The sequence below is a fragment of the Camellia sinensis genome, chromosome 1 (genome assembly GCF_055761805.1).
Source record: "Camellia sinensis isolate YWXY chromosome 1, ASM5576180v1, whole genome shotgun sequence".
NCBI classification, from domain to species: Eukaryota; Viridiplantae; Streptophyta; class Magnoliopsida; order Ericales; family Theaceae; genus Camellia; species Camellia sinensis.
The window spans coordinates 42298649-42320224 of record NC_138961.1 but is presented as its reverse complement, the minus strand read 5'-3'; the positions used below and the strand labels follow the sequence as shown (position 1 = coordinate 42320224).

Below are 21576 nucleotides of genomic sequence, written 5' to 3'. Positions count from 1 at the left end.
GTCCCGAAATGAGGCGAAAACACACCCGATGCATGGAATCTCTCCCGAAATGCAAAATTAGGCACATAGAATGAACTACAGCTATGCAAAGCATGCATAATTGGTACATGGAATGAAAAGACAGAAGCAAGACAGCCCTAAAATAAGCATTTTACCAATACAAATCATGGCCAAACAGCAAGCATAAATAGGGCAAAACTAGTATGCAAAAATGGCCCTAAATATGAGATTATGAAGCAACTCACAGCTGCTGACTCCAAACGGGTTAGGGCCCTTCAACAAAATTGAATAGGGGCCAAAAATAAGCCACTTTACAGAACTGTAAAAACCTCAAAAACAAACATAGATATGGCTAAGCTCTTATGCAAGAAAAAGGGCCAAAAGGTGGCCAAAGAGGCAAGTGGTATATGCACAGCCCAAACTGAAAAATTCCCTTCTACAACATTGAAGAGGGACCAAAAATAAGCATATTTACAGAACTGTAAAAACCCCAAAACAGTATACAAACATGCTAGAAATGCAATGCAAAATGTGGCTCAAAAAGTGGCTATAACACAAAGTATACAAAATATTCAACAAACAGCCAAATACCCTTAATGAAACATGTTAAGAAGGTCAAAATAAGACTATTTCTAGGCCTGTAAAAAGACCAAAAACAGAAGCATGATAGGCTTCCAAAGCATGCAAGAAAATGGCATTCAAGGAGGATATTGAAGCAAGTGCAATATGGAGGGCTCAAACAGGGTTGAGCCCTTAATGAAACAAGAAAATGAGCTCAAAACAATGACCTTTTCAGTTTTGGTCGGAGCTCAAATCAGTAAGCACGTATGGCTAAGAAAAGATACCAAAATAAGCTCAAAAAAGGAAAAATACTACTTACCCTTGAAGGCTTGACTTTGGTTGCCTCTTGGCTTGAGTTTGTGGCTCCTTAGGCCTTGGAGAACACCTTCAAACTTCTGGAATGGAGGATGTAAGGGTGGGGGTTGGTGGTGTAGAAGAAATGGTGGTGTTGGACTTAAAGGTTTTCAAGGAAATGAGAGAGATGGAGGAGGATTTTTGCATGCAAGCTTGAAGACCAATTTTTCTAACCCCCAAGAACAATGTTGCCTGCTGGTTATATGGACAAAAAAAGAGGGAGAAAAGGAGGGGAAAAAGGAGACAAGTTTTTCCCCCAAAAATATCACCCGAATTGAGATATTTTCTGGGGGAAACAGCTATACAGCTGTAAAGTGTATCTTGCAAGGAACATGGCCGGCCCATTTTTGGACTTGCAGGTGGCCGGCCGACCACCTCCCCTAGCCGGCCGGCTAGGGGTCAAAAAGGCCAAGTTGGAATAGTGGCCGGCCACCACAAAAAGGTGGCCTCCTAGGTCCCCTCATCACAACCCTGTGGTTCGAATTTGGAAACTCTAAAACAGGAGAGAGAACAAGCCATTTTTAAGAGGGGTTCAAAAGGGTCAAATTGAATTTATGGCCGGCCATAAACTTTTAGGGTGCTCCCATGTGTGTACAACACAAATATGTGGTTTGGGGTTGAAGAAAGTGGCCCCAAGGTGTTCAACATTGGCTCAGAAGTGAAAAAAACGGGTGTCAGAGGGCGAAAATAGAATATAACTGGTTGCCAAGATAATTACTGGCCTCCCACCCTCCAGTGACCTTCCTGATGATAAAAAAGAGGTACCTACCAAGAATGAGCGAAAACCGATGCAAAACGAATACTCGGGGGCCAAAACACGCAGTTCGAGGTCCCGAAAATGGGCTGCCAAGCATCGAAAGTGGCGTTCGGCCACGAAGTGGGTTTCTCAGACCCCAGTGTCCCTCAAAAGGGAGAAAATAAGATGTATGCCAAAATTTAGAGCAAACGGAGATGGTTAAGCGGTCCCGAACCGAGGCACACGGCCTAACGGCTCCGAAAATCGGAAACCGGGCTCCGAAATGGGCAAAATGGCCTACGACCATAAAACGTAGCCTACGGCCACTGAGAGATGATCTACAGGACCTCTCCCTCCCCTCAGGAAAAGAAACAGAGAAAACCGAGTCCGGTTCGCAAACCGAGGTAAGGCACAGAAGAGGGTTCGGAAGTCCGGAGGCAGGGCTCACGGCCAAGACTCTGAAACTTCTGAACGAGCACATTATGTAATATCACCAAGCGCTCAACTGGTGACGTCTGAATCTTAAGGTCGATGAAAAATGAGGTGACTACAGCATCACCACACATCACCGGCCATGGCCAGAAGCCACCGGCTGGTGTTTTGTTGCCATCGGCAATATATATTGCCGGTCGGCACTATTTGTTGTCGGTCGACACTAAATTTTGTCATAATGGCATTTTTGAGCAGCTGACTACTGTTCATCTACTTTATGTAGATATTTTGTGCCAGCTGCGATAGCTGGCACCAACTCTGTTCCCCTCCATACACGTGTATGGAGGGATTTCTCTCTAGGCATGCTTATTTGACAAGCTTTACAAGAGAGAGCTCTATAAGAGAGAGTCTCCTCTCTTGGCATTAGAGTTAGACAACATTTTAAAGGGTTTTGATATTAGGGTTAGGAATTTGTATCTATCCTATATATCTCTCTCTCTTTCTTGAGCTTAGTGTGTGTGTTTTGTCTTACTTTTGCTCACAAGCACCCACCATTACACCATCCCTTAGAGCTGAGACCTCTTGAGGGTTGTTTTTGAGGTTTTGAAGCTGGTTTCAACCTAAAAGAAGCTGCTGGTCCACCATTGTTGAAGGGGTCTTCAAGGGTAAGAAACTAGTCCCTTTATTCCCCATTCTTGCATACTTGTTTTGCCTATCTTAGAACTATTTTTGTGCTTAGTGTATAACATAAAAAAGTTCTGTTTTTAGGCCCTCTAAATAGTTTGTTTAGGGTGTTTTGTGGTTTGGAGGTGTTTGACCCCTCTTAGGCCTTGAGAGACCCCATTTTGTGCTATTTTGTGTAAGCTCCGAGACCTTGGTGTTTGGGCCTCCTCACCATTGAAATCTTGAGAGATTTCAGAGGTGAGGATGATGCCTTGAGGTCCCAAGAAGGAGAGGGCCACTCCCTCTCCTTGTTGTCCTTGAAATGGACCTTTTTTGGCCTCTTGAGGGAGCATCTAGCTAAGCTTCATGTTGACCATGCCTTGGCTGTTTTTTGTGCTTATTATGTCATAACATGCCTCTGTTTTTTGTTGGTTTTGGTACACCATGCATGCTTAGCATACCTACCTTGTAATGCCACTTTATTGCCTTAACATGCCTTAGGTTGCAAACCCTTGTCTTAGCATGTTTTAGGTCTAGTTTTGTGAAGTTTTTGTGCCTATTTTGCCATGCTAGAGGTCTGTCCATAGTTGTTTGGGTCAGCTTTGGCATGCTTAGTATAGCCCGTTTGCATTTTTGGCTTGTTGGCCTTAAGTATGTGAGGGTATAGCATGCATTACTTGCTTTGATTTAATGGTTTGGCATCATTTATAGCATCATTTCAGTCCACTTAGCATGCTTATATGCTTGCATTTCATGGCCCTTTTGATGCTTCAAGAGTTGATGTTTCATGCTTCATGTTTATGCCATTGTGTATGCCTCTAGGATTAGGTCATTTAGATGCCATCTAAGTGGTTCTTGAGGCTTACTTTTGCATGATTTGGGACTGTTTTGATTCAATTTGGTCATTTGCTTCATGAGTCATATGGCCATGTTTTAGGTACTTGGGTTTGGTTGCATGCATAGCTTGCATTGGTAGGTTAATTTGGCATCATTTCCTACATGTTTTCAAGGCTTATAATACATGTCATATGTCCATGATTACCTCTTTTTAAATGTGCTTAAAAGTGGTCCTTTGATGCTTAAGCGTTTAGGCCTTAACATGTGCATGTGTGTATGTGTGTTTGGTTCCATTTTCTTAAACTTTTGGCCACTGTTTTGGGCTTAATTAGAGCTGTCCAAATCATGTTTAAGTCCATCCCTTGCTTGCTTGCATGCTTACCTTGCATGTTGTTTGCATGCTCGCATGTACATCTTGCATTTCCATGTTGCATCCTTAGCTTATATGCCTAGGTCGCATTGCATCTAGCATGCATGTCTTGTTCCTTGATCTAGTGATAGGAATTGGACTTTGGTTTGTTGGTTTGCATTGCATTTGACATCAAAATGTGCACACTTGGTCTCTTGGGCCATCATGCATGGAAATGTGCGATTGGTGGTCCGAGAACCAAGGATCATGTCCCTTTGACTCACTCACATGATAAGGAGCATGATTGGTGCATATATGGCTTGAATTGTATTGCCATGCAAAGTCCTGTCCTCTGCTGCTGTCAAACAGGTTCTGCAGGCATTCTCTGCCGATCGACTTCATAGAGTGCCGACCGGCAATAAACTGGCAGCCGATGGATCATTATGTGCCGATGACCACCAGACCACTGCCGGTGACCATTCTACTCAGCCGGTGGTGTCTCCCAATGTCCAGAGAAGCAACTTTGAGACTTTGACAGTCTTCAGAGGAGCAGAGCATGGAAAACAGAGGCAGATTGCGCATGGCAGTGAATTCCCGAGCAAGACCGAGCATGTATTGCATCGAGCTCTCTTCCCGAAGCGGTTTACTGTTTTTCCTAGCTTAGTTAGTTTGTTAACTAATTAGGTGTTTTGTAATAATTAATTAGCTAGGATAGTTAATTCATTATTCGAACTGTATTATTCTTTCGGTCCCTCCGAGCGAGGGTAAACTTGTAATAAGTGTGGGTGAGTGTGTGCATGTCTTCCAACCCCCACTTCTTTCTTCCCTTTTATTTACCTGCTTATGATGGTAGATTAGGGCATGTTTAAATTAGCATACCTTATGCTATGCATGCGTGCATCCATACATTTGTCTCGCATGCACCGGGCTTGGTACATCATGCTAACTGCATTTGTACTTCAAATTCCAAATTGAATACGTGCATCAATTGATTGCATTTCACATGCCATGTTTAGGTTAGCCGAGCCTATTCTAATTACATTCTGTATGCGTTGCATTAGGCATTTGAACATGGACTTGGATCATGCATTGATTGCTAACGAGTTCCCTGTTTTAGCTTGGAGTACTATGTAAGTATTTATGCTTTAGCATACCGCATGTATGCGAATGCTATCATGACAGCATGTTTACCATGTGGCTAGATGCTTATGTGATAAACTGTTTGAATGCCTGTGGGTGAAGGTTGGATTGCCTGAGTTGGAAACACTCGTTGAAATCCGTGTTTTAGCCTACTTGCGAGTAGCAAATTCCAAAACATTTTTCCAAGACAAACGGATATGCAATGCTTATTTCCAAATTAGGCAATCTAGTCTATACTTGTTTGCTGTGCGCATAACATAGTAATTCTAGGCTAATAAATGGAATAAGAACACATAATGTTTTCAAAAACGGATATCACGGTTAGTAGAGGCCGATCTTCAGATCGGGCGAGAGGGGGTGCTCATAGCTGACCTTCCCCAATCGTACCCTAGCTCCCGAGCCGAGGCAACTCTGGTGATGACGGACATGTGGCCTTCGGCACCGAGTCAGGGTTTCCTAAATTCCCCCATAAAAATATTTAGGTGGCGACTCTGTATCTGGCAAAGCAGTCCATGTTTGGCACTTCTTTTCTAAAAATTTGTTTTCTCAAAACGATTTGCCAGATTTGGACTCTTTGGTTCAAATTAAGAACCGTGACATCAAATCGAGTCCGAACTGTAGCAGCGAGGGCCCCCCCCCCCACGCGGGCGCGTCTACAGTTTCTGGCGACTCTGCTGGGGATTTAGAGAGCTTGACTCGAACTCATGATATCCTATTTTGATTCCATTTATGTGTCTCTTTGCATTGCATGTGCATAGGCATAGGTGCACCTAGGAACACAGTGTTTGCCATCTGCCATTCCTGAACGGTTTGCTGGAGGCTTGTCTTGTCAAGGCATGACCATAAGGCTGACCGGTTATGGGCTCTGACAGTATGGGAACACAAACCCCGATTTTACCGGGGCACCCTTTTCGACCATTCGACCTAGTGCATATTCGGATCCATAGTGACCATTCCAAACTAGGACAGGTTGCTTACCCGATGCTAGGTTGTTTGAAAACTGCTGCGTGCATAGTGAAACCCTAGCTCCTGACAAAATAGGACAGGGAAACCCTACCCCAGCATAGGGGTGTTTTGGCTCTCTTTACTTGCTATGTGCTTTTAGAGTGTATCTCTACAGGGAACGTACATATCAGTTTTCAAGTTTGAGTATCAAACCTGAGGGCATCAGTGTTGTTGAGAAACCAGTTATCTGCGGGTATCAGGTTCAGTTTTTGGGGACAGTGATTTCTGGAGAACAATGATCAGTAGTAGAGTGCAGTTGTTCGGCTACGCCCGTGTTTGATCTGTTTGGGCTGAAATGCTGTTTGTTGTCTCTTTCAGTTCGGACAGCTGGTACAGAATAGCTAGTGCTCCCCCTTTGCTGAGGCAGGACTTGTGATGACGCAGAATTCAGAAGAGATCGTGGTTATGACAGCTGCATTAGAGCAAGGGATCACTCTACAGAGTGAGACCAATACTGATATGCCACATCCACCCAGGTCGCCTGTTGCACACCCGGTCTGGGCCCCCCAGCTATACCAGGCTCGCGAGCCTACTACATTTGAACTAATGGGGATGATAGGTGATCTCCAGAGGTCTGTGGCGGATCTCGCCTACGGAATGTCAGCTTCACCTCCAGCCGCACCATATGCCGGGAGTTTCATACCCCAGGAGCCCCCGTTGTTGGGGCGAATTGTGATCGAACTTAGCCAACCGGAGATGGCCTCCAGCTATGGCAATGACATATCAACATCAACCCAAACCCTCGATCAGGCTAAGGCCAGAGGAAAAGACAAAATGAAGGCAGATGCCGATCCCATTGAACAACTGCTGTGGGCAGTCAAGGCTTTGAAAGCCGGGGGGATGAACAAGCAACAGATATCCGCAGTTGTGGCAAAAACTGTAGAGGATGCTTTCCCCACTCCACCTGAGGGTAGTTTGAGTCAGTCGGAAAATCGGGATCGGCCCCATCATGCCAGAATAGTTTCTTCTATTCCGAGCCCTGCACCCGGGAAAGATCAGAAAGCTAAGGCAGCGCCTGCCGACCCTTTCGCTTGTGCGGCTAGTAAGAGCGCTCAGACTCCAAGGTACCTGCCCCGGGGGCGCAGGACCTTTCATGCTCTCTATATGCCTCTGTCTAAGGCACTTCAGATCCTTACCGAGAAGGGACACCTTAAACCCTTGGAGCCTCGGCCTCTCCCGAAGAATCTCCCTGCTATGCATGATGCTGCTCAGTACTGCGCGTACCACCAGCAGACAGGCCATGCTACCGACAATTGTTTCCGCCTCCGTCATGAGGTGCAAGATTTGATTGACAACGAGGTTATCCTCCCGCCCACCTCAGCCAAGTCCATTACCACCCAGCTATTGGATTTTGAGGACACAGATACTGCAAGTATGTAATCAGAAAGTGAACCACCTGCAGGCGGCATTTGGTATATTTTGGATGTGGCGTCTGGCACACATTTTTGAGCATTTGTGAATGCTAGCTTTGTAAATTCTGGCTTGGGTATCGAGTCGGTCCTTTGTTTTGAGTCTGTCTCTTTGTCTTGAGTCAGTCTTTTTGCTTAAGAGTCTGTCTTGTTGTAACAAGTCAGTCCCCTTTGTATAGAATACCAGGTGATTCTAGGGTTGTTGCCTCAAACGCCGTTTTGTCTTGTAATTACTTGTTTTTGTTTTTTTTGAGTCTGTTTCTGCCGAGGGGCCAGTTACACCGACAAATCTGAATGAAACAGCTGTGGTTATCTCATTTTCATGCTTGCTTTCAGTGTGAGTTAGTTGTGCCAGAGGATTCGAATGGGCTGACAGTACATCTCGCCTGCTCTCCTGTGCGCCAAACTCATTGCATTAACCTAAGTTTTTCAAAAAAACCCCTTTTGAACACTGCGGTGATAAAAACGAAGAGGAAGGAATTCCTTGGGTTTTGCAAAACTTTGATCATTTTGAGAGAAGGAGAGGCATGTTAAGCCTTTTTATGAATGAAATCATGTTTGTCGGCGTGAGTACTGGGAAGGACCCTGGCTTGATCCAGACCGGTTCCACACTATCTTCGGCGCGAGCAATTTGTCGTTTTCTTAAAAACTTTCAAAAACAAATGTTTTACGCGGCCCTGTGAAGGCCTGTGTGGGATCGCTCTTGAGATTGTGCAGCCTAGGATCGCTCTCAGCCTCAAGATTCAACCCGTCCGTTTCGAACCTTGAACCCATTCAGAAAGTTCAAACGGTCAAATGTCATGCAAGGTCTGTATGGCCAGATCGGAAGCAGCCCTCGAGCAAGAGGCGCCAAAGTCGAATCAAAAAGATTAGATCTCACCAGAAGAAGCTCGTGAAACAGCCATGGTGGATTCCTCTGCAAATCATTGTAACAGCCGTTCTCCTAGATACAGAGAGGCTTCAACTTCAAAAAAAAAAAAAAAAAAAAAAAAAAAAAAAAAAAAAAAAACATTTGGCATGGACTTGTTACACTTTTACCCTTTGAGAGGCTCGCTGGGCCGAAAACCCGGAAGGGCGACCCAGGCAAAAGTTAGAGCAAGACAAAAAAAAGAAGCAAAAATACAAAAAAAGAAAAGAAAAGAAAAGAAAAAAAATGAGAAAAGAATGAAAAAAGAATGAAAAAGAAAGAAAATGAACAAGAAAGAAAAAGGAAAATAAAAAGAAGCTCGCAAGGTCGAAAACCCTCATTGGGCGCCTTGGCAACAGTTAGAGCCTGAGAAAGTAACGGTTAAAATACCCGAGTGTACCTTAACCGGAACTACGTGAGGCTTGATTCCCATGTTTGGGATACATAGGCAACTTCATCCTGAAGTCCAGCCCCCAACGCTTTCATAGCATCTCAGTCCATGCAATGGTTTCGATTTCATCCCAAAGTCCAATCGCCGACGCCTCCAAGGTGACTATGTCCATATATTTGTCATAACCGTCTTCGTCATCTCTGTGTCCAAGAGTTCGACCACCACCAATGAAGACTGTTTACGAACTGCCGCGGCACCATCCAAACAAGGGGCAACTTTTCGTTGCCACGAGTCGTCGTGAGCCGCCATTCAAACCAAGGGCAACTTTCCGTTGCCATCCACCCCCTTCAAACCAGGGGCAATTTTCCATTGCCTCCGATCCGAGGTTGCGCATCTCAAAGAGTAAGTTCCATGCTCGTTGAGCATTGACTGTTTGCAAAATAGTTTTTGAAAATTTTTTACTGAGGTTGACTATTTTCTCGAAAACTATTCCATTTTCCAAAACTGGACCATTTTCTTGGACCCAAAAAGGAAAATTTTCAGCGCTCATAGCCTGACTCGCATGATTTTCAAATCAAAAAATCGAACAAGTATGTTAATCTAACTCTCATTTTGATCAAAACTATTTTAGTAGAAAGCAAAACCAAAAAATGGTCAAAATGATGAACCAGGGGCACAGTTGAGTCAGGCGTTCTGTCTTCCCCCGTCGTCAACATACTTGCCAGGAGGGCATTCTACCCACCAGAAGAAATAACCGTGAGCTAACGGCATCGAGCATGAACCCACACCTTCCTATTTATCCATCAATCACCCTGGAGAGAGATGAAAAATGAGAGAATAAAGAATAGAGAGGTGTAAGTTGAGAGAAAGATGAGGAAAAGGGTTTTGAGAAAAAAACCGAGCCTGAGGGCCGAGCGATGTGAGAATCACAAATCAGAAAGGGTGGGAAACAATACCCAGAGAAACTGGCTTCTCGTGATCCAAGGTCCCCCGTCTTCGTTGACGCGTCTGTGTGTCGTGTCTTTTTGATTTGTTGGTTTTGTCTTTTGTTTTTAGTCTTTCCCGAGCGTGTCTTGTTGTGTTTAGGTCGTGTACCTTTGTCGAGTCCTTTTCCGCTGTATCCAGTTGTAGGCTCGATACCCTGGTTAAGAAAACCCCTTTTCTGAAAATTAATCGTTTATGCTCAGAGTGCGGTGCCACTCTCTACATCTGTGCGAAGCAAAAGAACAAAAATTTGGGGCGTTTAGTCGTCTCCAACCCCAGCTGGTTTCACCTCCGTAGGCCGTCCTGTCAGATTGGGCTGTTTTGTTTAAAGTTTGCCGTGTGCAGAATAAACCAAGTGTTGGGTTATGGGCTGTATGCAGATTAATCCTCAGCAGAGTATGAGCCGTGTGTTCAGGTTAAGCAGTGGTTTGTATGGGTTGCTTTGCTGTTACTTGGTTTGGTTACCTTGTTATCACAATGCAAGTGTTCAACATTCAGACCACAGATCAATTCCATTTACATTGAGGTGTAACATGATGTGATACGATGCAATACATGAGATATGTAAATGTAACACTTTTTTAAACAAAAAGTTTGTTCAGTTCATAATCTTTTTTAAGTACAAAGTTTTGAGGAAAACAAAAAAATCTGCCCGCGGCAGTACAAGGTAATCTAACTACCAACAAAAGAAAAAGTACAAAAAAAAGAAGAGGAAAAGCAGCAATCTAGGTCATCCTCAGTAGTCTCGGGCCCGGGGATCTGCCCTCGCCCTCTTCCTGGACGAAGGTCTAGGAGCATCATCAGCATCGTCATCTGAGCCTGAGTCTGAGTCGTCTCCAGCCTCCTCAGATGACCCGGCCTCTGCCTCTGCCTCGGACTCATCATCATCATCATCATCAGGGGTCGGCGCCCGAGAACTACTCCCGACATGAGTACGCCCTCCCCTGGTACGGGGACGTGCAGTGTCCCCACGCCCTCCTCGAGCAGGAATAGAGGGCCCAGCCGGAGCACCACCCACCGGAGGAATCTGGAAAGGAGGCTGAAAATCACAAAGGGAAAATACATCAGAATACAGTGTATGCAGTTTATTAGTGCAGAATGCAGTATACAGTGTATGCAGTGTATTAGTGCAGAATGCAGTGTACAGTGTGAGAATGCCGTGAGCAGTTTATCAGTGCAGAATGCAGTGTGCAGTGTGTGAATGCCGTGGGCAGTTTATCATTGCAGAATATAGTGTATAAATGCAGTGCATGCAGTGTGTCAGATGCTGTGAGATCAGTGCGTCAGGTATGGTGTCATGCATTAGATTATGTAAATCAGCTTATGAATGGTTTGAGACTATCGTCAGAAGGACATACCGGAATGCTGTAGAGGGCCAGGAGGTCAAAGGTCCGCTGTAGCATCCCCATCATGGAGGCATTCAACTCCACGGACTGCCGGGTGTACCCCGAGGACGCCTGCAAGAGTATAAGATACATCAGTGTTCTGCGGAATATCAAATGAACTGAAATGAAATATGCAAGATGCAAAATGAAGTAATACATACCGGAGGCAAGTCGGGGATGCCGTCTAACTCATGACCAACCGGGGGAGGAGCGAAGGGGATCTGGTAGGTCGCCCCATCCTGCCCTCTATATGACAATACAGTGGGCAGGGCAGGCCAGCCAGTCCTCCGTTCCCCCTCCGAGCTCCGCTCCTACCGTGCCCTCGAGCCCTCCCCGATGTGCCTGCTCCAGCCCCAGCTCCTGCCCCAGCTACTGGCGCCGCTGGCCTCTCCCCCTCAGCTCGGCGACCACCGCTCAAGGGTTTCATAATATAGGTCCGGACGTACTCTGCGTAGTCGCCCTCGCCTCTGTGATGCTCCTTACCCCAGCCGGTGGTGTATTCCCTCATCTCCCAGGTGGTGAACCTCTCTGTATCTCTCATGTGGCCAGGAGGCGGACCCGGCACTATCTGCTCCGATAAACCTAGGGTCTGACGCAAGAAACGCTCGCCCAGGTACCAAGCCCGACAGACCGGGCCCTCCAACAAGATCCGACAACGGGCAGTCTCCCCTAAGCCCTCATAATGATCCCTCACCACGGCCGGCAACGGAGCCCAGGGCTGCCAGGTGATCTGAAAATGAAATACAGTTTATTATCTACCGTTATTGAAAACATACGGTGCAAAGCGAGGCAAAAAATAATAAACTCTAAAAGTTGAACATACCTCCGTGGCGGTGATGGTGTCGAAGTATCGGCGGAAGAAAGTAAGAGACTCCCGTGGTCTCTGCACACATCGCACGTCGAAGCGATGAGAGAAGGGGACGCCGAGCGGGATCTCCTCATCGGGTACTGGAGCAAGCCTAGGAAAGTAGGCATACACCCATAACTGCAGAACAGATATCAGTATGACTATCAGATAAGGCAGAATACAGAATAAAGCAGAAATAGCAGAACCGTGTGTTGTGCAGTGTATTGTGCAGAATGTGCAGTGTGTGCAGTGTGCAGTCAGTGTAAAACAAAGTATATGTGTGCCGGGTGTGCAGTGTACAGTCAGTATAGGGCAGTGTACAGTATATGTGCAGTGTACAGAATACAAAAAGCAGGAAGCAAAAATGTAAAAAAGGAAGAGGACGTACCTCCCAGGCTCGCCAGTAACCACCAAGGAGCTGTCCGCTAAGGCGGGAAGAAGAGCTCATATAACCATATAAAGTGGCCAGAGCGGCGCCACCCTAGTCGTAATGGCGAATCTGCCTAACGTCCACCAGCACGCTCAGCAGGCATAAGGGCACGGTGTTCGCCCGATCGGCGAAGAGAGTCGTCCCAAAGAGGAACATAATGAAGCCCCGCACATACTGGTCTACCTCCTCCGGGGACAGCTGCATCTCTTCTGGAGACATCTGTGCCTCCTCTGCCAAGGCCGGCCGGACCCGAAAATGGCTCTCGAACTAGGAATACCTGACGAATCCCGCTCGAGCGAGGGGAGGCTGAGTGCCAAGCAGGTACAGCTGGGCAGCGTCCCACTCATCTATATCCGTGTCGAAGGGGATCGGATCACCCCCTACCCCAATTCCAGTAAGCATCGAGAAGTCATAAGGGGTCATCGTCATATCCCCTGCGACGGAGAAGTGGAAGAAGTCGGTGGTATCCCACCACCTCTCCGCAAGAGCAGCGAGTAAGGGCCTGCAGGTAGTCAGTCGAGAGAGCCTCCTGCAGAAAATGCCAAAGCCGGCCTCGTCGACGATGTCACGAATCGCACTCGGCAGCTCGTGGTACCAATCCCGAGCAACGGTGTTCCCATACCCGCAGATGGTATGGGAATCCCCCTGTAAACAAAAAACAACAATTGCAAGGCAATATTCAAAATGCAGTTCTAAGAAGCATATAGGTATACAGCATGCGTGCATCTTTTCGGATTCAAACGAATACCGGGTGCCGGTGTGCTCGCCAGTGAACTACAGCGTGTGATGTGTCAGCGTGTTTGGGTGGTTCAGGGCAGATGCAGCATGCGTGCAAGTTTAACAAGATTTAAACAGATACCGGGTGCCGGTGTGCTTACAGTGAACTACAACGTGTGATGTGTCAGCGTGTTTGGGTGGTTCAGAGCAGATGTAGCATGCGTGCGTGTTTTCAGACTCAAGCCAATACTGGGTACCAGTGTGTATGCAGTGAAATACAGTGTGCGCCGTGTGTTTGGGTGATTCAAAGCCAGTGCAGTGCGTGTGCATATGTCAATCTCAAACAGATATCAGTTGCACGTATGTTTACAATCAACTACAGTATACAGGGTATCTGAGCTAAAGCAGTTAAAGAGCATAACCAACTACGGCAGTTTTGCATCCTACATTGCAGAAAGTAAAGCAGAGAAAGAGAGTTACCTCGGAAGCGCTGAAGGACAGGTGGGAGGTAGGCTTATGCAGTAGTAGCTCGGGAGGCACGTGCCTATCAAAGCTCCTAAACTGGCGTAGTCCGTCGGGGAGCATCTCATGAACTGCAGGCCTGTAGGTCTCCAGATCGAACGGCCGGACGCGGAGTGGCAAGGGCTCGGCCTCGGGGTCCATCTCAAGCTCTGGAGGAGCCCCGCCCTGTGGAAGGTCGTCCGCCATCTCGAAAGGGGTGTGAAAATGGCCGGAAGGCGAAAAATCGAGCGAGAAGGTGAAAAGTCAACAAAAAGTCAAACCCCGAGAGGGTCGGAAAAGGCCGAAAAAGTCGGAATGCGGAAAAGGCACGGGTATCGAGAAAAACTCGAGGGAAACAAGCCCCGAGTGGCGAAAATCAAGAAAGAAACACCCAAACGAAGTTTCGTTCGGTTGAAAATGTCCGAAACGCGAAGGAGATCGCGAATCAAACGACGAAATGGGAGCTAGAACGCAAGAAAAGGAGAGAATCAAGGGAGGAAAATGCTCTAGAGAGAGAGAGAGGGGATTTTCGACCAAATAGAAGTGAAGAAAATAGGGTTAGAAACCCTATTTTAAAAGACCCGTGCCGAAATGACAGAACTGTCCCGATACAGGGAGTTTTTGCCGGTCAGCCACACTCTTTGCCGGTCGGCCATATATTGTGCCGATGGAATTGAATTATGGCCGGTGGACGGCCGGTGATGTATTCTGATGGCCGGTGGGCATCCAGTAACCTCCTACAGTGATTTTGGAGCGTCCTACACCCCTGTTTGAGTTATTTGTCGGGTCCAGGGCCTTTAGTGCTCAAAACAGTGCAAAACAGGGCGCTTCCGACGCTCAATCGGCCTCCGTTGTGACCTAGGGTCGTGTCTTCTGTGTGTGGCACTCGAATTCGTGCAAGGTGTATCCTTTCCGTATCCTTTTGGCTTTTACGAAACTCAAAAGTTGCCCCCCTGTGCATCACATATCTATCGCACTGTCTTGTGCATTTCAAATCGATCGCACTGTCTTGTGCATTTCAAATCTATCGTACTGTCTTGTGCATTTCAAATTGATCGCACTGTCTTGTGCATTTCAAAATCAATCGCGCTGTTTAGCGTATCGCACTGTCTTGTGCATTTCAAATCGATCGCACTGTCTTGTGCATTTCACTGTCTTGTGCATTTCAAATCGATCGCACTGTCTTGTGCATTTCAAAATCAATCGCGCTGTTTAGCGTATCGCACTGTCTTGTGCATTTCAAATCAATCGCACTGTCTTGTGCATTTCAAAATCAATCGCGCTGTTTAGCGTATCGCACTGTCTTGTGCATTTCAAATCGATCGCACTGTCTTGTGCATTTCAAAATCAATCGCGTTGTTTAGCGTATCGCACTGTCTTGTGCATTTCAAATCGATCGCACTGTCTTGTGTATTTCAAGTCAATTGCACTGTCTCGTGCGCTCGCGTTGTCTAACGCATCGCGCTGTTTTGCGCATCTCATTGCATTTTGCATACATTCAATTTCATTACCTGCGTAGACCGCATGGTTTGCTTGCGTAGACCGCATGTTAGTTACTTTACTTGCGTAGACCGCATAATTGTTCAATTTCATTACTTGCGTAGACCGCATGTTTTGCTTGCGTAGACCGCATGTTTGTTCAAATTTCATTACTTGCGTAGACCGCATGTTTTACTTGCGTAGACCGCATGTTTTGCTTGCGTAGACCGCATAATTGTTCAATTTCATTACCTGCGTAGACCGCATGTTTTGCTTGCGTAGACCGCATAATTGTTCAAATTCATTACTTGCGTAGACCGCATGTTTTGCTTGCGTAGACCGCATAATTGTTCAATTTCATTACTTGCGTAGACCGCATGTTTTGTTTGCGTAGACCGCATAATTGTTCAATTTCATTACATGCGTAGACCGCATGTTTTGCTTGCGTAGACCGCATGTTTGTTCAAATTTCATTACTTGCGTAGACCGCATGTTTTACTTGCGTAGACCGCATGTTTTGCTTGCGTAGACCGCATATTTGTTCAAATTTCATTACTTGCGTAGACCGCATGTTTTGCTTGCGTAGACCGCATAATTGTTCAATTTCGTTACCTGCGTAGACCGCATGTTTTGCTTGCGTAGACCGCATAATTGTTCAAATTCGTTACTTGCATAGACCGCATGTTTTGCTTGCGTAGACCGCATAATTGTTCAATTTCATTACTTGCGTAGACCGCATGTTTTGCTTGCGTAGACCGCATAATTGTTCAATTTCGTTACCTGCGTAGACCGCATATTTTGCTTGCGTAGACCGCATATTTGTAATCAATTCCATGACTTGCGTAGACCGCATGCTTACGTTCAATATCATTACTTGCGTGGACCGCATGCTTACGATCGATTTCGTTGCCCGCGTAGACCGCGTGCTCCACTTATATGTCTGTGCTTCCACAGCATTGTTATGCTTCTCACTTACTTTGCGTTGTCACGCATTTTCTAAGTACATTAATGTGCATGTTGCTAATAACATCGTACCTGTTAAGTTTGCTTTCTTTTCAGGCACGATATTGTATGTACGGTTCATTTGAGGTTGGTACAACCAAACGAGCCGCACAGGTATTGTATCCTCCGAGCGAGACGTATTGAGAATTGCATAATTCTCTTACATCCTTTCTGCATTACAGTGTAGTTTGGTGTATGCTAGCTTAAAATTGTCGCATGTTATGCTTCGTTACAGCTTTTCTTTGCATGATCATAAGTTATGTCCGGCTCTGTGCATTGTCTTGCATTTTGCCCCTGCCTTCAGGCGCATACCTTGTTTATCTTGCATGTTTGTCTAAGTCTTCGGCCATGTCAAAAATGGGTCGTCTCTGGGTTTTGACATTCACTCCCGTCATTGTTATGACTTTCGAGTTCTGTCAAAGAGGGGCAACTGTAGACACCCCATTTTTGACTGTCCTCAAGACTTGGACGTCACCGTTTGAATACCCGGTGATCATCCATGTTTGTGTTCGTTTGGAGTTCCCGGAGGTCTCGGCTACGCGCCTTGCCTCAGGATCTCCAAACTCGACTGTTTAGTGTCTGGTTTTACACCAAACACTTGTGTTTTGCCTTGGAGGGGCAGGGAATGCCTTGTGAGGCATCCCCACACATCACCGGCCATGGCCAGAAGCCACCGGCTGGTGTTTTGTTGCCATCGGCAATATATATTGCCGGTCGGCACTATTTGTTGCCGGTCGGCACTAAATTTTGTCAAAATGGCATTTTTGAGCAGCCAACTACTGTTCATCTACTTTATGTAGATATTTTGTGCCAGCTGTGATAGCTGGCACCAACTCTGTTCCCCTCCATACACGTGTATGGAGGGATTTCCCTCTAGGCAAGCTTATTTGACAAGCTTTACAAGAGAGAGCTCTATAAGAGAGAGTCTCCTCTCTTGGCATTAGAGTTAGACAACATTTTAGAGGGTTTTGATATTAGGGTTAGGAATTTGTATCTATCCTATATCTCTCTCTCTCTTTCTTGAGCTTAGTGTGTGTGTTTTGTCTTACTTTTGCTCACAAGCACCCACCATTACACCATCCCTTGGAGCTGAGACCTCTTGAGGGTTGTTTTTGAGGTTTTGAAGCTGGTTTCAACCTAAAAGAAGCTGCTGGTCCACCATTGTTGAAGGGGTCTTCAAGGGTAAGAAACTAGCCCCTTTATTCCCCATTCTTGCATACTTGTTTTGCCTATCTTAGAACTGTTTTTGTGCTTAGTGTATAACATAAAAAAGTTCTGTTTTTAGGCCCTCTAAATAGTTTGTTTAGGGTGTTTTGTGGTTTGGAGGTGTTTGACCCCTCTTAGGCCTTGAGAGGCCCCATTTTGTGCTATTTTGTGTAAGCTCCGAGACCTTGGTGTTTGGGCCTCCTCACCACTGAAATCTTGAGGGATTTCAGAGGTGAGGATGATGCCTTGAGGTCCCAAGAAGGAGAGGGCCACCCCCTCTCCTTGTTGTCCTTGAAATGGACTTTTTTTGGCCTCTTGAGGGAGCATCTAGCTAAGCTTCATGTTGACCATGCCTTGGCTGTTTTTTGTGCTTATTATGTCATAACATGCCTCTGTTTTTTGTTGGTTTTGGTACACCATGCATGCTTAGCATACCTACCTTGTAATGCCACTTTATTGCCTTAACATGCCTTAGGTTGCAAACCCTTGTCTTAGCACTTACCTTGCAGGCTTGAAAAGGACGTCAGATTTAGCTATTTCTGGGTCAGATGTGCTAGGCTCTTATCTGTAAGTGAATTTTGAAGCTCATTTCTTTAATCAAAACTTTGCAAGGTCAATTTGTTATTTGCATGGTCCACTCAAAGGATCTCCAATGGTTGTCAAGAAAATTCCGTTGTCAAAGAAAAATGTCAACATCCTATAGTTTCAATTCGAAAGGACTTTTTCCCCCCTCCTTTTCGGAATCCTACTTCAATGGTTTCAATGCCATTCTTTGACATAACCACCATATGATTCAGTTTTCACAATATACTGTGTGTTTAAATTGTAAATTTGAAATTTAGAAGATGACAACTTTATAAATTTTATACAAAAAATCAACCAGTCAAAGCTGTCATAGTTTGGCATTTTGCTATGGATGGTGCCATAATTGCGGCACACCTGTGGAGTAGCTTTTTTGTGCTTCAAGTGCCAAATTTTAACTGGCATAAAATTTGGCACACTATTAAAGATAATCTTATGTTACATTTAGTTAATTGGAATGAAGTGAAATGAAATGATCCTTACATCAGGATGTTCATTCTCGCGCTTAGTTTCATTACAAAAATTATGGAGAATGCATTGCAAATGGATTGGAAGGGAATGGTTATTTTATAAGGAAGAAAGAATGATCATTTCATTCCAATAAACCTAAGGTTATAAGGAAGAAAAAATGATCGTTTCATTCCAATAAACCTAAGGTTATGTTTGGATTTTTGATTTGGGAAGGAATTTGTGGAAATAAAAGGAAAGTAAAAGAAATTATGGGTGCAAAAATATTAGTTGATTTTTTTTTCACTTCTCTCTTTTCTTCTGTTTTTCTTTCACAAATTATTTCTCCAATCTAAAATCCAAATACAACCTTAATGTCCATCCCATATGATTTGCTCCTCTTTCACTTTCTAAAACAATCAATTTACTCATTATTTAATTTTTTTTTAGATTCAAGGCCATCCCAATCGACTTTGTTTAATAATTAGTAATCCAATTATACGAGTACATAGTTTGTTAGAATGTACATTACTTTTTTTGGTCAGGGTGCAAAGAACATAATGAGAAGTTTTGTGTTTGTGATTTGGGTATTGTAGGTGACACTGTTTCTAGTGCATTGTGCTGGGTGCCTATACTATTTGCCAGCAGACAGATACCCACACCAGGGGAAGACATGGATTGGATCTGTGATTTCAAATTTCGGGGAGACAAGCCTCTGGATTCAATACATCTCGGCCCTCTACTGGTCCATGACCACCATGTCCACCGTCGGCTACAGCGACATGCATGCAGTCAATGCCATGGAAATGATTTTCATCATTTTCTACATGCTTTTCAACCTTGGCCTCACTGCTTACCTCATTGGCAACATGACTAACTTGGTTGTTGAAGGCACTCGTGGAACCATGGAATTCGTAAGCTAAGCTTACCCTTTCATTTTCAGGTCTTTTACTTGCACAGAAATGAATTATAAAACTGAACACAATCCTCTTATATGAGTGTAGGACTCACAAAAAGATGGGACCTTGCTTCCTCATGTAAGAGGGTTGTGTCAGGTTCTGTGATCCGATTCTATGTTCTTGGACTTTTTCTTTCATTTTTTTGTTGGGTAATTATAACTTAGGTCATGAGGCATGTGTTGTGTGTCATTATGGTTCTCAACATTTCAATTATGTCTATTTTATCCTCAAAGTATTAAATGTGTGTTAGTTAAAGTGATTCACACATGATTAACTTAAACATTGTTAGTATTCATCATCAAAATCAAAGGTATTTTATGAATAACCTACACTACACATAAGGGCCTAAAAATAAACAAGCATCTCTCCAGAAACTGAACCTTTGGTGGTTGATACATGCATGAAATGCTTTGTAAATGAACATATACATAATCAAATTATAGAAAAGTATGGAAAATGTATATATCTGTATGATGAAACCCACTAAAAATAGTGCTAACATGTACATTCTTAGTATTTTTAACTTAGTTTTGTGTATGTCATTGTCAACTAAACTCTTGGTAAATTTGCACAGAAAATATCGTTTTGCATAATCGTTAATCACCAGCTTTGTATAATAAATTTGATGATGATGATATCAGGTTGCAGATATGGAGGCAGAGTACATTCCACCCAGAGAGGACGTTATACTGCAGAATGAGTCACCAGACGATGTATACATCATTGTATCAGGAGAGGTGGAAATGATCGACTGCGACGCCAAAAAAAAGAAATTGTTGGGACTCTGCAATCTGGGGACATGTTCGGAGAAGTTGGAGCTCTCTGTTGCAGACCTCAAGGCTTCATGTATTGAACCAAGACGCTTTCGCAACTCCTGAGGCTAAAAACCAGTGCCTTCTTAGAAGCTATGCAGATCAAACAAGAAGATAATATCACCATGTTTAAGAACTTCCTCCGGGTCGGTTCCTGCTTATACTAAACTTGGAAGTTTTGTTTGGTTTATTCTGAATTTCAAGTAAAAAATTGATTATGTTTATATTATTATGGGAAATGCACTTTTTTTTTCTGTTCTTTTTGTTTTTTGCCTTTCGTTTTTGGTAGAAATATTATGGAAAATTTGGATAGAAAAAGCTAGGAAGCCAGGAAAAGAGCAATGCTAAATACTCGGAAAAATATTTAGAATTTGAAATATATGGATTATATTCATTTTAGATGTTTAAATCTATGCTATAGATGAAATTGTTACAATTTGCTAGATATTTTTATAGACGAAATAGATCAACAACTTAAAGTGTCCATCATCATATTTGAAGACAAATTTGATACGATTATCAGATCACTTTAATTTTTTATTTCATGAATGATCAACACACGAGAGGCTAAAAAATGAAAGAATCAAGACATCAAAGTAAGTCTTGTAACGAGCCCACGTAACTCAAATTGGACGGTTCACTGTTCTCTCCCAACTGGAGAGAAGCTGGATCCAAAGTTAAAAATGAACTCTATAGAGTATATTCAAATTGGAAAACTCTGTTTATACATAAAAATCATACAAAAACTTTAAAAAAATGTTGTGGCAATATATTTTTGGATATAAATTCATCTTCATATGACTGTTTTGTTTTAAAGTGAAAGTTCCATAGTGAGCTACATAATTGAATAAATTTTCTGTTTACCCATTCAAATTTGGTATGTTGTCGGTCACCTTAGTAAATCTGGTCTACACGCTTCATTTTCTTATCACTTTTCAAACTAATTCATTTTGAAGTTAATTATAGTGCTGATTGTAATCAACCCTGTTCCTATTGGCAGCATCACAAGAAGCTAAAGGATCTGAGAATAGGAGATATATGGCTAGAAGATGGGGAAGAAGATGGAGACCCAAACATGTCCATCAACTTGCTTACTGTTGCTGGTAGTGGCAATGCTGCCTTTCTTGATGAGCTTCTCAAGGCTAGGTTGGATCCTGACATTGGTGACTCCCAAGGAAGGACTCCACTGGTATGTCACCCATTCTTTCGTATGCAACTCACATATTAAACCTTAATTTAGAGCTTGTTTAATTCACAGATATGGGGAGGAAATGCAACTAATAATTTTATCTCGGGATAAAATTGTTTTACATTTGATTCACATTTTGTGACTTGAGATAACTTAATCCAGAATGTGAGACAACTTATCCTGGGATAAGATTTTTGTCATAAAAAAGACTAAAATGCCCTCATTGTGCGGGATATGTCATCCCTGGATAAA

General features: G+C 44.0%; 1 protein-coding gene across 1 annotated transcript in view; it reads left to right on the top strand.

Annotated features, from left to right (window-relative positions):
* The window catches only part of LOC145792978 (potassium channel AKT2/3-like), a 47142-nt gene that overhangs the window by 24757 nt on the left and 809 nt on the right, over positions 1–21576 (top strand). The window contains exons 2-5 of the mRNA XM_082875141.1: positions 17831–17902; positions 18961–19278; positions 19965–20281; positions 21136–21324. Coding sequence (XP_082731267.1) covers positions 17831–17902; positions 18961–19278; positions 19965–20201 — 627 coding nt within the window. The 3' untranslated portion in view covers positions 20202–20281; positions 21136–21324. The remainder of the gene's footprint in view (positions 1–17830; positions 17903–18960; positions 19279–19964; positions 20282–21135; positions 21325–21576) is intronic.